This window comes from Elephas maximus, chromosome 26 (assembly GCF_024166365.1).
Source record: "Elephas maximus indicus isolate mEleMax1 chromosome 26, mEleMax1 primary haplotype, whole genome shotgun sequence".
Taxonomy (NCBI): Eukaryota; Metazoa; Chordata; class Mammalia; order Proboscidea; family Elephantidae; genus Elephas; species Elephas maximus.
In genome coordinates, this window is record NC_064844.1 from 20,860,190 (window position 1) to 20,876,575 (window position 16,386).

Below are 16,386 nucleotides of genomic sequence, written 5' to 3' on the forward strand. Positions count from 1 at the left end.
CCTAGAAAATCCTGTGTGGCAGTTCTACTCTGTCACATGGGGTTACTATGAGTCAAAACTGACTTGATGGCACTAAACAACAACAAAACAGACCTCAGTGGGGTCCTTGAAGATCGTCAGGCTCTTTGGGGACATCCTCACTCTTGTGGGATGATGCCAGAGAAGCAGACCTGGTTTCTTCAAATTGCTTTTTGGGCTTCCCATCAAAGGCAGGGTGTGGGCCTGGAAGTCCTTCTCAACAGAAGCGGCTGGTGTGAGTAGCTCATTGATCCTGCGGTTTAGGAGGAAACTGTGCGCCTGTGTGAGACAGTGGGGTGAAGGGCAAGGAACACAGACGTTCCAATGCAATGGCCTAGGCTTGAACCCTGGCTCTGAACTGACTAGCTATGAGACCTTGGATAAGATTCTTTACCCGTCTGGATTATCACCCACCTCATAGGGTTGCCCTGAGGATTAAATGAGAAATCGCCCACGCAGTATTTTTATGCTAATAACGCATTATGTTTCTTTGCCAACCATGCAACCTCCTCATGCATTATTTTCCTAAGCACGCTATGTGCATTGTATGTGTGTGTGCACTATTTACGTGGGCACGTAATTTAAAAAAATATAGTAAAGGGTCCCAGGCCTGGCCTACAGCCAGTAGGAGCTGCCCCCTCTTCCTAGCAGACTAGGTAGTCTCATACTCTGAGTCCATCTAATCTCCTTTCTGCCCCTGGGAGCAGGAGCAACCAAGTCTTACAGGCTTCGGGCCCCAGGAGCCATAGAGCGAAAGCCACACGCTGTTGTCATGGATGGGGGGTGGGTGGGCACATTATGCTGAGGTCTCCTAATCCCATTTTCTGCTCCATGTTAATCCTCTTCCTCCTTCTGTCTGCCACACACTCAACTCCCAGGGCACTGACCCGGAGAGAGAGCCGGGCTTCACCTCCACCAGGCAATGGCAGTGCTCCTTGTTGGGGTGGGAATGGGGTTGGGGGGTTGGGGGGGGTTGGAGGCGTGGTGCAGGGCAGTCTGACCAGTGCCTTGGTCCCTCCCCAGATGACCTGGATGCTCCTCCAGGCCAGGCCATGGGTGAATGTTGAGGGCTCAGCTCACAAATAATAACAAAAACAAGAGTCCCAGCTAGTATTTCCTAAGCACTCACTGTGTACCAACACTGACTAAGAAGTTTATGTACCTCATTCCATTTAATTCCCATAACACTTCTGTGAAGCCGATATTATCAATCTGAGATTTGTGGATGGGGAAATGGAGGCTCAGGGAACACAGCCAGGTCACACGGGGAGCCCAAAGCAGAGCTGGCCAGTGTCCTGCCTGGCTACAGCGAGCTCCAGAGTTTTGTAGGGGAACCACTAGGCAGCACAGCCCTCCTCATGTTGTTTCCTGCTTCTCCCACCTGGGAAAGGACCCCTCTCCCCACCTCTCTCCTCTGGCACACAAAAACTCTTGCCAGAGGCTTTGGCTGTGTGAGTGTACTTCTTCCGTTCACAAGACCTGGATGTCACTAGTAGCGCAGTGGAGTGGAAAGAATGCAGGCTTCGCTGAGGTGGGGTGGGGGGCGGGTGGATAAGGCTCTGGCTTGGGCAGGAACAGGGACTAGATGCACCCAGGCCCTGAAAGTTCTCCAGAGAGACAGGGGGCTACATGAAAACGGCCATTTGGGGGAAGGAATAATTTTGCCTCAGCTTTTCATTATTTCCCTCTTTCCTGGGTACTCCATTCCATCACCTTTCTGATCCCAGTTGCCATGCAAATACCCTCTTCTCTACTCTGTTGGACTGAGCCTGGCCCATTTTTGCCCCAGAAATAGGTTCAGGGGCAAGGCTCACTCGCCATGGAATAAGCTGCCTATTGTTGCTCCAGCCACCTGTGGGCTGGCCAATCTCAAAGGACTTTACGCCCTTTGAGCCTCCATGTTAGTGTGTCAAAACAAGGAAATAACCAAAGGAAGGCTGATCTTCCGAAACTCGAACTCAGATTCCTCTTGCTGCAAGTCTCCCTCCTCTGGGAGGCAGCACATAGCAGTGAACAGAGCACAGGCTTTGAAGCCAGGGCTGGACTTGAATGTTTATGAAATCACTTAGCAACTGTGACCTGGGCTTCAGTCTTCTAGTCTGAAAAACTGGAATGGTATTTGTACCTCACTGAGGCCAGAATCTGACACTGTGTCATGTCCTTCTGTCTTCCACGGGCCAGTGAACCCCTTGTCTGGGAACCTCTGGGAACCTGAAAAGCAGCTTGGTTCTTCTTCAGCCTTCTCTTTCTCCACTGAGTCACACGGTACCTGGATGAGTGTGGGCCTTTCTGCTGACTCTAACTGGGTCTTTGTGTCCCTCGGGGTTGCGCACACCTTGAAGACTTTCTTGTCCCAGTTCCATTCCCTTCAGGTTCTTGTCAATCAATTCTGGCTTCTTCTTGGGCCCAGGTGACGACGTGGTTCCTCCTGCCCTCAGCGATGCCACAGACTAGTTGAAGTTGGAGAATAACAGAGGGCAGTGTAAAATCAAACACTGGATGGACTGTGGCAGGCTACAGGTGCTGTATCATGTGAATTCAGCTAGGGAGAGGGCTCTGGAGGCTAAGACCTTCATCTGCGAATCCTCCGCTGAGGGATGGGGATGGATGGGCAGGATTTGGCTTGGTTGAAAGGAAGAGTATTGGGGTGAGGCCCACTAGAAGGTATAACTCTGTGCCTCCCCCACCCCACAATCACCAAGCCCAGATAGCCAGGGGCAAGATGTGGGGGCGTAAGTTGGGGATGGTGGTGGTGAGCTCTAACATGGCTCTCCCTTCATCCCTAGTGAAGAATCCAGAGTTAGTAACAGCGCCTTGATCACTTAGAACTACAGGGCCATCTTGTATGTGAAAAATTATGCCAACCCCATCTGTTGAGGAGAAATCAAGTTCTGAGACAAAGTCTGATTATACTTTAAGGTCTCAAATGTTTGTGTCCTTTAAGAATGTTCTAGAAGCCAAATGGTATATAGGAGAGAGGGTGTGGAATTTTGAGTCAAAAACCTGCATTCATGTTGGGGCTGCCTCCAGCCTCAATGTGATCTTGAACCCTGAGGTCTGTTTTCATTCTGGGCTTTCACACACTTGGACCTTCCCCTACTACACCTCCCCTCCTAAAATCCAGACAGAGGGAGCTGCTCTCTACATAGACCTTCCTCTCTCCCCACTTGCCATATCTTTTCTGCTCAGAGAGTTTAAAAAAGTGCCCTCGGCATCTTGTGGTGGGCGGTGGTGAGGGCCAGGTCCACCCCGCGCAAAGGCAAAGCTGGCCTGGTTGGTGGGGGTTGCTGGGTGTCCTCCGATGTCTCCTCCATGAAAGTATCTCTCCACCAACTAATCCAGATGGCTGACAGCCCACCATTAGGGCACTGTTCCTTTGGGCTAAGGCCTTGACTACCAGAAGCCCTGTGCTAAACTACGAACCTCCTCAGGGGTGCTCTTATGTTGGGACACGAATGTGGGGGCTGAGGAGGAACGAGGGCACTGTGCGAGCAGGGCCTGAAAACTCATTTTACGGATCTCAGTGCTTGCCTCTGAGATTTCACTCCCCAAAGGTCATCCCTCAGGGTGCACACATAGCCACACACACATACACACACACCTACCCCCAAAGACATAACTGAGGACGAGTAAGTCACAGCCCAAGAAACCGTGGCTTGGGAAGACTGCGATGAAACGTCATTTTATTAATTGAATGATATATATATATATTTTCTTTTTTTTTACAAAAATAAACAATTTAATGAACAAGAAATACAAAAGCTTCCGGATATACAAACTCTAGGAGGGGGAGAGCCTGGTCTCAGCTGCTGAGCTGCTTTCACTGAAAGCAAATGAGGCAGAAAGGCCCTGGCCCCACCCCCGCCCCAGGTCCTGGCTCAACCTGCAACCTGCTCCTCAACCCCAAGTCTTGGCTCATATGGGTGTGTGCTCCTCTGCCACTGCCCCCTGGGCTGGCCCGTAAGCGCCCCCTGTCGGGAGGCCAGAGTCACCCACGCCCTGGAGCAGCTCCCAGACAAGTCTCCTGTCTGGAGCTCGGTGGAGAAAACACTCCGTGACCGATTGTCCTCACGCAGCCCTCCACCCGCCTTGGCATGTGTAGCAGCAGCAGCAGTGGCAGCGGGGCTTTGGCTACATTCTCACACTATGAACACAGTGATGGGGCTGCCCACAGAATTGTCCCAGTGAGGGGCACAGCTCCCCAAAGGGAGGCTAGCCTGTGCCTTGCTTGCAGCCCAGAGGGCTGGAGAGGCAGTCAGTGCCTCAGGATTCCTGGCCCTGGACCCAGCAGTCCATATCTAGGCTGGTAAACTCACATTTTAACATTTTGCATTATTGCACATTTGTCCTGGTCACGTCGGTCTGTCTCGGATGTCAGCCTTGTCTGCAGGGGTTCCAAGGTGACAACGAGTGCTCCTGGTTCGAGTCTCTCCTTCCACAGACACGCCCAGTGGGCAGGAAGGTCAGCTGGTCAGCTGAGCCCTCAGAGAGGTCTGTCAGAGGCCCTCACATAGGTGGTCTTGTCGGGATCAGGGACCACTTGGCTCCACCCCGTCTTGAAAAAGACCAGCTGCCGACCTGGAGGCAGAGGTGAGAGGTAACAGGACTGGATGTTTCTCTCCCTGGAGGCAGGACCACTCTCCCTGATGGGACTGCCGTGAGGGCACATATATGCTTCTCTCTCATCATCTTGGCCTCCCCTCTGGCTTCTGTTGGTGTCCCACCACCACCTATCAACCTTGTCCAGGGAAGCCCACTTACTTCCCTTGGGATGCCCTCTCCCCTGGCTCACCTGTCCAGGTGGTCTGGTTGGTGACCACAAAGGCCCGGCACTGGGCATGACTCTCACAGACATCCACAGCCTCAGCCAGGCTGAACACCGAAAGGAGGCAGCTACCATGACGGTAGGAGGGCCAGCAGCGGTAATTCTCCTGGGGGATGGTGCTGTCTGGGATACGCTGGTACTCTGCAGGGTGGGGACGGAGCACCAATGAGAACAGGCCAGCTCTGAGTGTCCAGGAGTGAGAGCTGGAGTCACTTCCTGAAAAGGGCTGTGAGACTCACTTCTTGGGAGAATACCGAGGGCTCAGCCCAGTTCCCCCAGTATGGAGATTAAAGAAGCCCCCACTGTTGAAACTGAGCTGACTACTTAAAAAAGGTAAAGTTTAATAAAGGCAAAATGCACAGCAGTTAAAAAAAATCAGCCATCCTCAAGTCAACTGGGCCTCATGTGTGTCAGGGCAGAACTGCGCGCCATTGGGTTTTCAGTGGCTGTGACCCTTCAGAGGTAAATCACCAGGCCTCTCTTCTGAGGTGTCTCTGGGTGGATTTGAACTGCCAAGCTTTTGGTTAGTAGCCGAATACTTAGTTTTGCACCCAAGGACTCCTTATAGGGCTTTCGATGGTTGGCTTTTCAGAAGTAGATCACCAAGCCTTTCTTCTAAAGCATCTCTGGATGGACTTGAATCTCCAGCCTTTTGGTTAGCAGCCAAGCGCATTAACTGCACCATCTGGGGCCCCCCCATGCACACACATCTCCCAAATTAAGTGTATGAAGCTGGTTCACGCAGGCGCAGGATGGCAGGCACGCGCTGGGGTGTGGGTGTGCACACACAGCCACCTGCTGTCCAGGCTGGCTGCTGAGGGCAAAGGGGGTTAGATATTTACAGCCAGGCTCTCCCCGCTGCAGTGTGCCTATGACTCACCACGGGAACCTTGTTAAATGCAGTTTCTGGTTCAGTAGGTCTGGGGCGGGGCCTGAGAATTAGTATTTCGAACCAGCTTCTGCAGGCCAGCTTTAAGTAGGACCCTCAGCCCCACTTCCTCTCTGGCTTGGGGAGAGAGGCTAGGCAAACTCTTCAGATGGGCCTGGGAGGCAGTCAGGGATTTTTGAAATTAAGAATTGCGTAAAACACGGCAATTACCATTTTGGAATCAACAGCTTGAGCGTTCGGGTGCCGGGGTGCTGGAGGAAGAATCTGTGGTTCCCCCATTTTACAGAAGGAGCAATGGGGGCTCTGAAAATTCCTCACCATCAGAAAGCTGCTCAGCTACAGCCTGCCTGTTCACCCCAAGTTCTTCACACTGCTCCGGAAGCCCCAGATCTGGGCTGATAGTTGGAGAAGCCCTGGGCCTCTGGCCACCCCGCCCTCCTGCCTCCTCCTACCAGGGACTAGACCAAAGTCCAGGGCTGGCTGTGATTTACGGCCCCATAAACGGAGTCCTCAGGGACAGAGCTAGCCATTGTTCACCTCGTTAAACTTTATTTACAGGGCTAACGAGGGCTCCCCCACCCCTAAGACTGGCCAGAGCTCCTTGAATACAGAGGCTGCCCACTTCTCGTTCCTGCCAACCACAGCTAAACCCCAGGTCCTCAGTGGAGGGACCACAGCCCATGACTACTGGCCCGAGATCCACCCCCCTACCCGAGGGCTCCTGGGCTGGTTTCACCTCCAGCTGCCCTCCAAGCCCTGGGAGGGCAGGAGGCTAGAAAGGAAGCGAAGACATACTGTGTTCCTGCTGTGTAACAGAACTGAGCTAATTGCTTTCACACACCTCACCTGGCTTTTAGTTCGCAAAACAATTCCGTGAAGCAGGTAACATTGAACCCAATTCACAGACAGGCAAAGTGAGGCTCATGGGGTAACTTGCTCAAAATCACAGAACCCAGTAAGTGGTGGGATTCAGAGCTGACACAGAAAAGGGGTGTCAGTGCTTACCCCCCAGTTCAAGGCAGAACCATGGTTGTCCTAGTCAGCCTGAGACAGGGCCTCAAGGTGAAGGCTAAAGAGTCAGTAGTCTCTTCCCAGGTGAATTTCCAAGTGAACCCTTAGTGTGGCCTTTGGAGACCACCGTCCCCAGGCGGAGGGTGAACCACCTAGCCAGTAAGGGGACCATTTACCCTCCCACCTGCTCCCCACTCCCCAGCCCTGGGATCCCTGGTGGGACCACTCACCGGCTCTGCTGCCCATAGTGGAGTTCTGTAGATACTGCCCGCTCCGGTACAAGTGCAGCACCTTCTCCAGCTGGGCCAAGGTCTCGTCCACGCCCCAGGCGAGTTCTCCTGCACAGCAGTGTGGCTATTGGAGGGTGCCTGGGCTCCCACGCCTCCCCAGGTAGGTAACCAGCCACCTCTCGCTCAGCTCTGGAGCCTGGGCCAGATGACCAGTGAACTGGGGTGGGTTGGCCACAGAACGCCACCTTGGGAGATGCTGTTTCTGGACCTCATGCTGCTCTGTATCATTCTGGTCCCACCCTGCTGGGGAAGGGGCAGGGTGGTGAGAAGCAGGGGGCCCCTGAGAGCTCACCTGTGGCGTTGACGATGCTGTCCAGCAGTGGCCGTAGTGAGGGTGGGGCACTGTGGGGCAGGAGGTATGTGAAGAAAAACCTGTGCAGAGGGAAACCTGGGGCTTAGTGGTCCAGCCTTTGGGGACACATTCTTCCTCTACTTCAACTTGGAATAGAACCCCAACCTGGCCTCATGACCAGGCGTACCCCAAGAGTCTACCGTGCAGTCTACTCAGACTCGGGGTTTGGGTCTTGGCACATGCTAAGGCCGCAACTACTTCATACCAAACTAGACAATGAGGTCTCTTTTCCCTCATCCCTCCCCAGGCCTGACCCCGCCCCCCAGCCCCACATTATCTTCCTCACTGACCCCCAGTGTCAGAGCAGCCCTGTAGCTAGGGCCCAATGAGGAGCTTCCCAGAGGTCAAGGGCCAGGGTCAGGGTAGGAGGGGGCAGTGCCACCCCATGAGCCCTGGGCTCTGAGCCCGAGACTATTTTAAGAAGCCTCCAGCTGCCACCCCCAGCCCAGATTCTCCTTGGAGCTATCTATCTTTAGCCTCACCATCCAGGAGCCTGAATGTTCCCTTCTTGACTGGGTAGGAGGCCCTTTCCCGCCCCTGCTGACTCCACTGGTCAAGGACAATCTCCTGACCCCCCATGTCGGCTCTCTCCTGCCAAGCCCTCTGGGCCCACTCTCCCTTGCTGGAGCTCCTGAGAGGGCATGGGGTCACCTGTAGGCATTGTAGAGGTTCCGCTTCTCATTCATGCCTTCACACCAGCCCTGGGCCAAGCAGGGCAGGGTGAAGTTCCGGGCTGGAAACTCGAGTACGCAGTCTGCGCTGCTCGCACACGGTGTTTCCTCCACACGGGCGTCATCCAGGTCTGTCACTTTCAGCTCCCCGTCCACCAGCACAAACTGCCGAGGACGGAAGTCCAGCAGTGTGACTGAGCCCAGCGGGGAGTGGGCCAGGTGGTGCAGGAGGCGGCCCAGGCTCAGGCAGATCTGAGGGACAGACACAGGGCTGCTCATGGCTTCTCTCCTGGGGGGGCCTGGGAGACCCCAGGGCTGGCCCCCACGTTTGGGGATCGGGGCTTAGCTCAAGTTGGTCTTTCTCTTCCATAGGTCTCAGTGCTAGCTATGGGCTGAGGCCAAGGGCCTTACAGAGGAGGCCAGGGATTTTCTATTTAACCGTTGGCTGGCCTGACCCTGTCAGTAATATGGAGTAGGGGACTGGGGATAATGAATCTCTCCCTGGGAGTTTCTTGATTGAGATCTTAGTTCAGGGTATGGAAGCAGGGGGATGGTCACGGTGACCTTAAGGTCTTTTCTAGTCCCAGGACACTGGCCCTGGCAGCCGTGTGCGTGTGTGTGTGCACGCGTGTGTGTGTGTGTGCGCGCGCATTAGGGAATCTGGGAAGCAAGGGCACAGAAGGTCAGGCTCCTCTATGGCTTGTTTCTTTTTTTAACCCTTTGGCCATGAGCCGAGTCAGCCTTTGCTCCCTCCTCCTCTCCCTCCCTCCCTTTCCCCTGGCTGAGGAAGAGCTGCTCAGGAGGGCTGGCCTTCTAAGGGAGAACCATCCCAGCAAGGAGCCCAGGGCCAGAGCCCCCCCTGCTCACTCGGAATCGGTCCTCCCAGGAAGTCTGCAGCAGCTGGATCATCTCTACGGGGGCGCCCAGCTCCGTGATGGTGGTCAGGGTGTCGGGGATGTCCTCGCTGTCCTGGTAGCAGTAGCCATAGAGCTGGGAGAGGCGCAGGGCAGGTCATTAGGTCACAGGGTGGGGTAGGACAGCGGAGGGCTAGCCTGTCAGATGCCCCTCCCTCTACCCTGGCCATCCAGGGACTTTGCTTCAGCTCAGGCCAGAAGGGAAGAGATGTGTGGTTGCCTCGGTACCCTATCCTTTTCCCCTGCAGCCCCTCACCTCTTGCTGCTCAGGTAAATGGGCAGGTCTGGCCACCATGTGTTAACCACGTGGCAGGCACTGTGCTCTGTTCCTTACATGTGTAACTCAATTAATTCTTTTAACCACCCTAAAAGGGCATAGTAGGTACTGTTACTATCTCCAATTTGTAGGAGAGGAAACAGACTCAGTGTGGCTAAGTTGCTTGTCTAAGGTAACGCAGCTAGTAAATGAAGGAGCTGGAATTCAAAATTTATGCCTCTCTGACTCCACGCCTGGATGTTTCCAAGAATGCTGTTTGCTAATAGATAAGCCAGCAAATAAGTATTACACGTCCTCCCTGGCTCCAATCCTTCTCTATTTCTCATCATTTCCATTTGCCAGCAGCTTCACTTTTTCTCTGCTCAGGTCTTGTGGGAAGGAAAAGCAAACTCCTTCGGGATTGGTTACAAGCGTTGATGAGAATGAAGTGTTCGAGGGGCACCTTCCTGGTGTTCTCTGCGTCGTCGCCTGGGAGGGGGTCACATGTATCAGTAGGGGTGGTGGCAAGGGGTGGCTGCCAGGGAAGCTCAGTAATTCAGGGAAGCTCAGTAATGGTCACACAGGGAACTGTTCACTCCTATTATCTGGGAGCAGGGGGGCTCAGTGCCACCCAATGGGTCAGGGGCTATGGGAAGGACAGCCTGACTTTGTCACCCACACCTCAACTAGTCTTCACAGAGAGCCCTTTCCTCCTGGCCTCTCCCAGCACATTCCACATCATCTTGGAACTCGGATGGTGCTGGGAACAAGCAGCACCCTGTGGGGTGGGGACACAGGCTGAATTGTCCAGAAGGGTGGGGAGAGCTGCAGGATGGGGGAGGGACGGGGAGCACAGGGGCTGGGTGTCCCTGCCTCTAGTCACTCTTGGTGCAGTCATTCATTCACCCCCGCCCTATCCATCCCAGGAGTGCCCTTTCAGCTCCCCCTCCCTGGAGCCAGCTCTCCCGCCCTGCTGGCCAGAGAAGGCACAACTCAGAGTCCTGCCATCAGATCACCTGGGTGCAACTTGAGGGACCAGGAGGCGGCCGCAGTCGTCTTCCTCTTCCCTCTCTTTCCACCCTCCCATCAGATCAGGGAGGCCCCAGACCCGGGTGTGGGGCGGGGGGAGGTAAGGGGAGCAGCCCTGGGGCCTGGTTCTCATTTTCTTGCCCAGCGTCTGAGCCTTTGTGGGAAACTTCTGAAGGTTATTAAACACCCGGAGGTCGTTAAATGCGCTGTTAACGAGGTATTAATCAACACCCCTCAGGAAAAAATAAAAAGACACCATTAACCCCCCCAGGAAGCGTGAGGCTGAGTGAGCATTTCAACCACATCTTTTGTTCGTTTGGGAGAAGGAACATACTCTGGCGGCCCCAGATTCTGGGCTAGAGCAGGCCTGGGGCCCCGTTAGAGGCCTGAGGCCCCAGGGATGGGAGGACAAGGGGTGGGGGCCTTGTGCCCTTTGACCCTGGGCTATAGCAGCATCTGTCACGTGAGGGATGGTGTGGGGAGGGATCACAGAAGACGGATAGATAGCCAGACCTCGTCCAGGCAGCCCTAGCCACAGGAGCCGGCGCTGGGCGGTGTGCAGTGGGACACGCTGTCTTGGGCATTTGCTGCCAGAACCAACAGCACCAACTTTGGGGCTGCACAGAGACGGAGAGAACCTGGCGGGGGGCCGCTGGGGAATTCTAAGGAGCATTCTCTGGCTCCTCCTCAGTTCAGCAAACAGTCAAACGGTTTTGAAATTTTAAATGATGAAGAGGTATTAAAACAACATTATTTCTAGTTCCCTGCACACCCACACTGGAGGCTCCTGAGGGAAAAAGACTCCACTGCAGGGTTCCTGCAGCAGGGCTGGCATTGCTGAGGACGCCAGCGGGACACTGGCTGAGGGTCAGCTGATATACCCCAAGACAATCCCTAAATTCACACTAAGGGATTCCTGCTTCTCCCATGGTAGCTTTTTACCTTTTTCAGACCTGGCACTCCCCTCGGCATCAACCCTTTTTCTCTACGACTGCCAATCCCACGTCTCTGTCCCTAAAAGACTCACCCAGGCAACAGCAGGCAGAGCCAGTCGTGGTCTAGCGAGGGGATGGGTGAAAACGATTAAGCTGTGATTCTTTTCTTTGGCTCCTTCAAAATCGGGCTGGGGGACGTTTAACATTAAAGAGGAGAAAATCCTGCGATAGGTGTGTCTGAGCTTAGGTGGATGCTTGTCAGGAAGTTGAGGTGGGGTTAGCAAGGGAGAGAAGGAGCCCTGGTGGCGCAGTGGTTAAAAGCACTTGGCCACTAACTGAAAGCTCTTCAGTTGGAACCCACCAGCCACTCCGTGGGAAAAAGATGTGGTAGTCTGCTTCCGTAAAGATTTACAGCCACGAAAACCCTATGAAGCAGCCCGATTCTGTCCTACAGGGTCACTATCAGTTGGAATCTACTTGACGGCAGTGGGTTTAGCAAGGGAGATGCTCCTTAGAAGACAGGAAAGCATGTCAAACATCAAACCTGTCCCAAGGAGGGGGGTCTTGGGTCAATTAGCTAACACTTATCGCCCTGCTAAGTCACTCAAGACCTCTCCTCCCCCTCAGAATCCGGCTAAGGCTGACACGCCAGGGTTCCAAGGAATTCCCAACAGCCCCTGGGAAGAGAAGAGAACAAGATCCTCCCAGTTAGAACGGCCACGTAACCAGCTGCTCACTCCCTGAAGCTCTGGACACACAGAGTCAGCTGTGCAACCAGGCATAACCACACACAACTGTTGGCTCTGTCTGACCTCCTACAATCAGTGCAGGGCCGAGGACCCTGTCTCAAGGGTCTGACCAGAATTGGGGTGTCCTGGGGGGACTGGGAGCCAGCAGGAGTATAAAGAACTTCTGGCCTACTCATGGGGTCACCACCTGGATCTCTCCTATTCTATGATGCTTACCCACCCTCCTAGGCCTGGGGTCCCATCTCGGTCCTGAGGAAAGAAGGGAGAGGTTCCTGGATACTGGTCAGTTCTACTGGTGCAGAATGGTTAATTTTGGTGGGCTATGAGAAAAAAAAAAAAAAACTTTTTTGTTTTTTTTAAGGAGGTGGAAGGTGTGGGCAAGATTCCTCTGCCGTGGAGTTTGCACACACCTTGTGCTCATGGGGCCAAGAGCAGTCAGGGATTCCCCTCTCAGTCTGCTCAGACATGTGCAAAGGAAACTGTCTGATCCTTGAGCACACTCAAGGACAGAGACCTGGGGGGAGAGGCGCAAGTAGGGCGTGCTAGGGCAGTGCTGGGATGGTAAGAGGTCGACTCTCTACTGCCTAGCCTGGAAGGGACAAGGCGGTGGTCTCATCCCTCCCCTCTGCGCCCCGTGAACAGAAGTCCCATTCAGTAGGAACTGGGGCATCTGGCCTTCTCAACTTTCTCAGCCTCTTGGCCACATACTCTCAGTGTGACCTTCAGCCCCTCATCCTGTCCCCTGGGAACTGAGCTAAGGCCCTGAGGTTTCCCTAACGGTTCAAGGACCTCCTTTAAGGCCTGGAAACCTCCATGGTCACTTCTAGGTGGGGCTGTGAGTTTCTGGCCTGCTCACCAAACCCTTCCAGTTCTTTTGGTGGCTTCTGGAACCCCAAAGGCTAGCTAGGAGGGAGGATAAGGGGGACTTCGTGAGAATCAAGCCTGAGACAGGATCTCTTTCCAGCCCTTCCCAACCCCTTTGCTGTACCCACCCCATCTTCAAAGCCAGACAAGTCACTGTTAGGAAGCTGAGAGAAAACGGATTCAGATTCCAACAAGAAGGGGGACCCTATCCCTGGAGCGGGGATCCGGACTCAGAGCTGACCTCTCCTGTTGGGTGTCTTAGTTTGGGGACATTTCCCTGGGGCTCAACACCACAGTTCCAGCCAAGAACAGAGTCCTAACGAGAACATCTCATTCCCCTTCCTGGTGTCTTGGGTCCCTCTGTTCTAATGGGATGTGTGGAAGCTCAGAAACCCAGGAGTCCCTCAGTAAGGGGATGTCCACGCAGCAATGAGAGGCAGAGCGGTGCGGTGGGAAGTGCTCCCGTCCGGGTTCTGCCCTAGGTTAAATGTGGGCACAGTCACTGGAATTCAGTTTTCTTTACAAAACCAAAGGATCCTCTTCCAGCCAGCGTCCGACCAGCCACTACCCTCAGCCCCGCACCCCCCACCCTCGTACCTGCAGCACGTTGGGGTGCCGCAGCCGCTCCAGCAGCACCATCTCCTTGAGCAGCTTGTGGGCCGCCAGGCGATAGCAGCCCCTCCGTGCCCCGAACTCGCGTACGCAGCTGCCCAGATCGTGGCCGCTGAAGTCCACTGCCTTGAGCGCCACCGCGGCGCCGCCGGGCAGGCGGACCCGGTACACAGCCTTGGTGTAGCCGGAGCCCACGTACTGCGCGCCGGACACATTGCGGAGCGCGGCGCAGCCCAGGCGCGGGCCCGGCCGTGGGGAGCCTGGGCCGGGAGCCGGGGGCCAGCCCGGGGCGCCGTCGGGCAGGGGCCGGGCCCGTGGGGGCCGGGGGCGCTGCAGGCCCGGCCCGCCCGGAGCCAGGTCCATCAGGCGGCGCCGCTCCGGCCGGCCGGCCCCGGGCCCCGGGCCCCCGCGGGAGTAGCGCTGCACCTCCTCATAGCGCGCCCGAATCTGCCGGGCCAGCTCCCCGCGGCCCCCGCGACGGTCCGGACCGGGGGCCGGCGAGGGCCCGAGGGACTGGCCTGGCCGCGGAGGCTCAGAGCCCGGTGCGAAGAGCACGTTGAGGACGGAGCCGAGCAGGAAGGAGGCGCAGAAACCCGCGGCCACGGCCGCCCGCCGGCGCCGCATCGCTCCCCTCCCCCGGCCCCGGGCGGCTCAGGCTCCGAGGCGGCTCCGCTCGGCGCCCCGCCGGCCCCCTGCCCAGCCCGCGCGCATGGCCCCGGCGGCCCCGACCCCGGCCCCTGGCGGGCGGCACATCGGCCTGACACTTGCCTCCCTCCCACCCTGCCCCCGCCGCTTATAGGGCCCGGAGCCGCCCCCGCCCCCGCCCCCGCCCCCCGGCTCCCGGCCCGAGCGCGGCCTCGGCACCGCCCCCTCCGGCCGCCCGGCCCGGCCTTCCCCGCTGACTGACAGCGGGACCTCCTCCCGCGGCCGGCCGGGCTTGGGAAGCGGCGCGGAGGCGGCTCCGGCCCGGCCCAGCCCGCGGCCCCCGGAGCTCCGGCCGGCCAGGGGGAGGGGGCGGCGGGCGCGCGGCGCGCGGGGGCGGATAGCGGGCTTGGCGGCCGGGTAACGGGACCGGGAGGCGGATAACGGAGCTGGCCGGGCGGGGGGCGGGAGAAGATACAGGGGCGCGGCCGACGCGTAACGGGCGCCGGAGGGGACGAGCCACGGGGCCCGGGCTCTGGGGGATAGGTGGGATCCCAGAGCGCCCTCCTTGGAACCCGGGGCCCCGGGACGGACTCGGCGCACGAGGGGCGCGTGGGTCCCGCCTCCCGCGGGTGGGGTTCGAGGCGGTGGCCCCTCACCCGACCCGGATTCGGGGACGGGAGGGCTCTGAGGGAGGCGGGACCGGCACCTGCGAGCGCGCGTGGGACGGGAACTCTGGGAGCAAAGGAACAATCGTGAGGTTCTCGGACATGCCCTGCTCAGCTTCGTCAGCCAAGTTTTTTCGATTTTCTAGTCCCTGAAGCCCAACGTGTAGCTGGGAATGTGCCCCCTCCGCGGGATCCCTGCTGGCTGACGGGGTCAGCCGCAGATCACGAACCACATGCGTGTTAGTAATTTGCGTGAAGACTGCATGTGTGCCCCTGGGCGTGCGTGACCCAGAATGTGGAGTGTGTGCACTGGGGTGGTTGAAGGGGCTGTAGAGTCCGAGTGGGGGTGTGTGTGTGTGGGTGGGTGTGTGTGTGTGTGTGAGAGAGAGAGAGAGAATTGGTGCTAACTCTACCAGAACTTCTACTCCCTCCACCTCCCTCCCTGATTGCATCATTAGTGCTAATTGAGGGGCTTTCACACGCCAGTGCATTAGCTGTTTGGAGTGAGCTCCCCCCTCCTGGGAGAGATAAGCCGCTGCCCCTCCCCTCCCCCTCCCCCTCCCCCTCCCCCTCCCAGCCCTGACTCCCCCACGGCCCTGGAACTGTCCACTCAGATCCTCTCACCTTCCTGGCCACCTTCCTGCTTCCCTCTGGGCCTGGACTGGTTAATGTCTCTCCTCCCTGCAGGTGTCAGATTGTCTGGGGAGGGTTCAGGGAGGAGGAGAGGGGTACCGGGAGGGGAGATTTTCCTCACACCGGGCTGAAAAGGTCTGGCTTTCATGCAGAAGGCAGGGTCTCTGGGATGAAAAAGGGAGCAGAAATCCCTGCCCCTTTGTTCTTTTGGACAAAGACGGGTAGAGGAAGGACTGAACCCTTGATTTCCAGCCTGTGACCCCATTGAGGTTGGGGCTTCCAGTGCTGACTCCTTGGGTCCCCTAAGACTTGGGGTCCAGCCAAACTTAGGCATGGGAAGGGCTGGAAGAGGGAAACCTTGATTCCCCTGGGTTGGCGGAGTCCGGTCTGGTCCTGTTTAGCTATTTTGCCCTGCGCTGGCCCATGGCTGCGGGGTGTGGGGGGGAAGGCTCTGAGCAGATGCCCTCCTCAGCCCTCACACCAGATGTCTTTGGTCTAATTAACTGTGCTGGGAAAACCAACCTGGGTTTGTAAACAGAGCTACTGGCTAAAGTCAACAGGGAACAGCAGCAAACAGCAAACATCCCGCTCACACTCAGCCTCAGTCCAATTGAGCCCCCTGGGGAAGAGGGGAAGCCAGGTCGACCCTGAGGCTCCCTGGCCCACAGCTGAGTCAGGGGAAGCCTGTCTGTCTCTGTGATCCCCCATATGGCTGCTGTTTCCTTACCAGTTTCAGGGTCTCCTCTGCTGGGGAGGAGCGGGGATCTTGGCCACAGGGTTGCCGTGCCAAGATGGGCTCTGTCCCCTGTCCACCAATTTCCCCTCCAAACTTCCTGATCCCTGAAAAAGCCATTGTGGGGAGCAGAAGTATTTCTTGAAGAGCTTTCCTTGGGGCCTGCTCTGCTGTAGGGTCTTGGAGGAGCCTCTGAGGGTAGGACTTGGCATTGTGGGTCTACAGCTCAGAGCTGGCGAATATAACGCGAACATTGTTAAGTTCGTTACACATCGTGTAGGTATTATAATAACAT

At 56.7% G+C, this 16,386-nt stretch overlaps 1 protein-coding gene across 1 annotated transcript; it reads right to left on the reverse strand.

Annotated features, from left to right (window-relative positions):
- Nucleotides 1-3,679: 3,679 nt before the first annotated feature.
- On the reverse strand, nucleotides 3,680-14,170 carry PKDCC (protein kinase domain containing, cytoplasmic). Its single transcript, XM_049870464.1, has 7 exons — nucleotides 13,401-14,170; nucleotides 8,924-9,046; nucleotides 8,037-8,308; nucleotides 7,326-7,405; nucleotides 6,974-7,081; nucleotides 4,811-4,984; nucleotides 3,680-4,596 (listed from the first exon to the last, which is right to left on the reverse strand). The coding sequence occupies exons 1-7, from the start codon at nucleotides 14,037-14,039 to the stop codon at nucleotides 4,502-4,504; spliced, it is 1,491 nt and encodes a 496-aa protein (XP_049726421.1). The 5' UTR covers nucleotides 14,040-14,170; the 3' UTR covers nucleotides 3,680-4,501.
- Nucleotides 14,171-16,386: the final 2,216 nt, after the last annotated feature.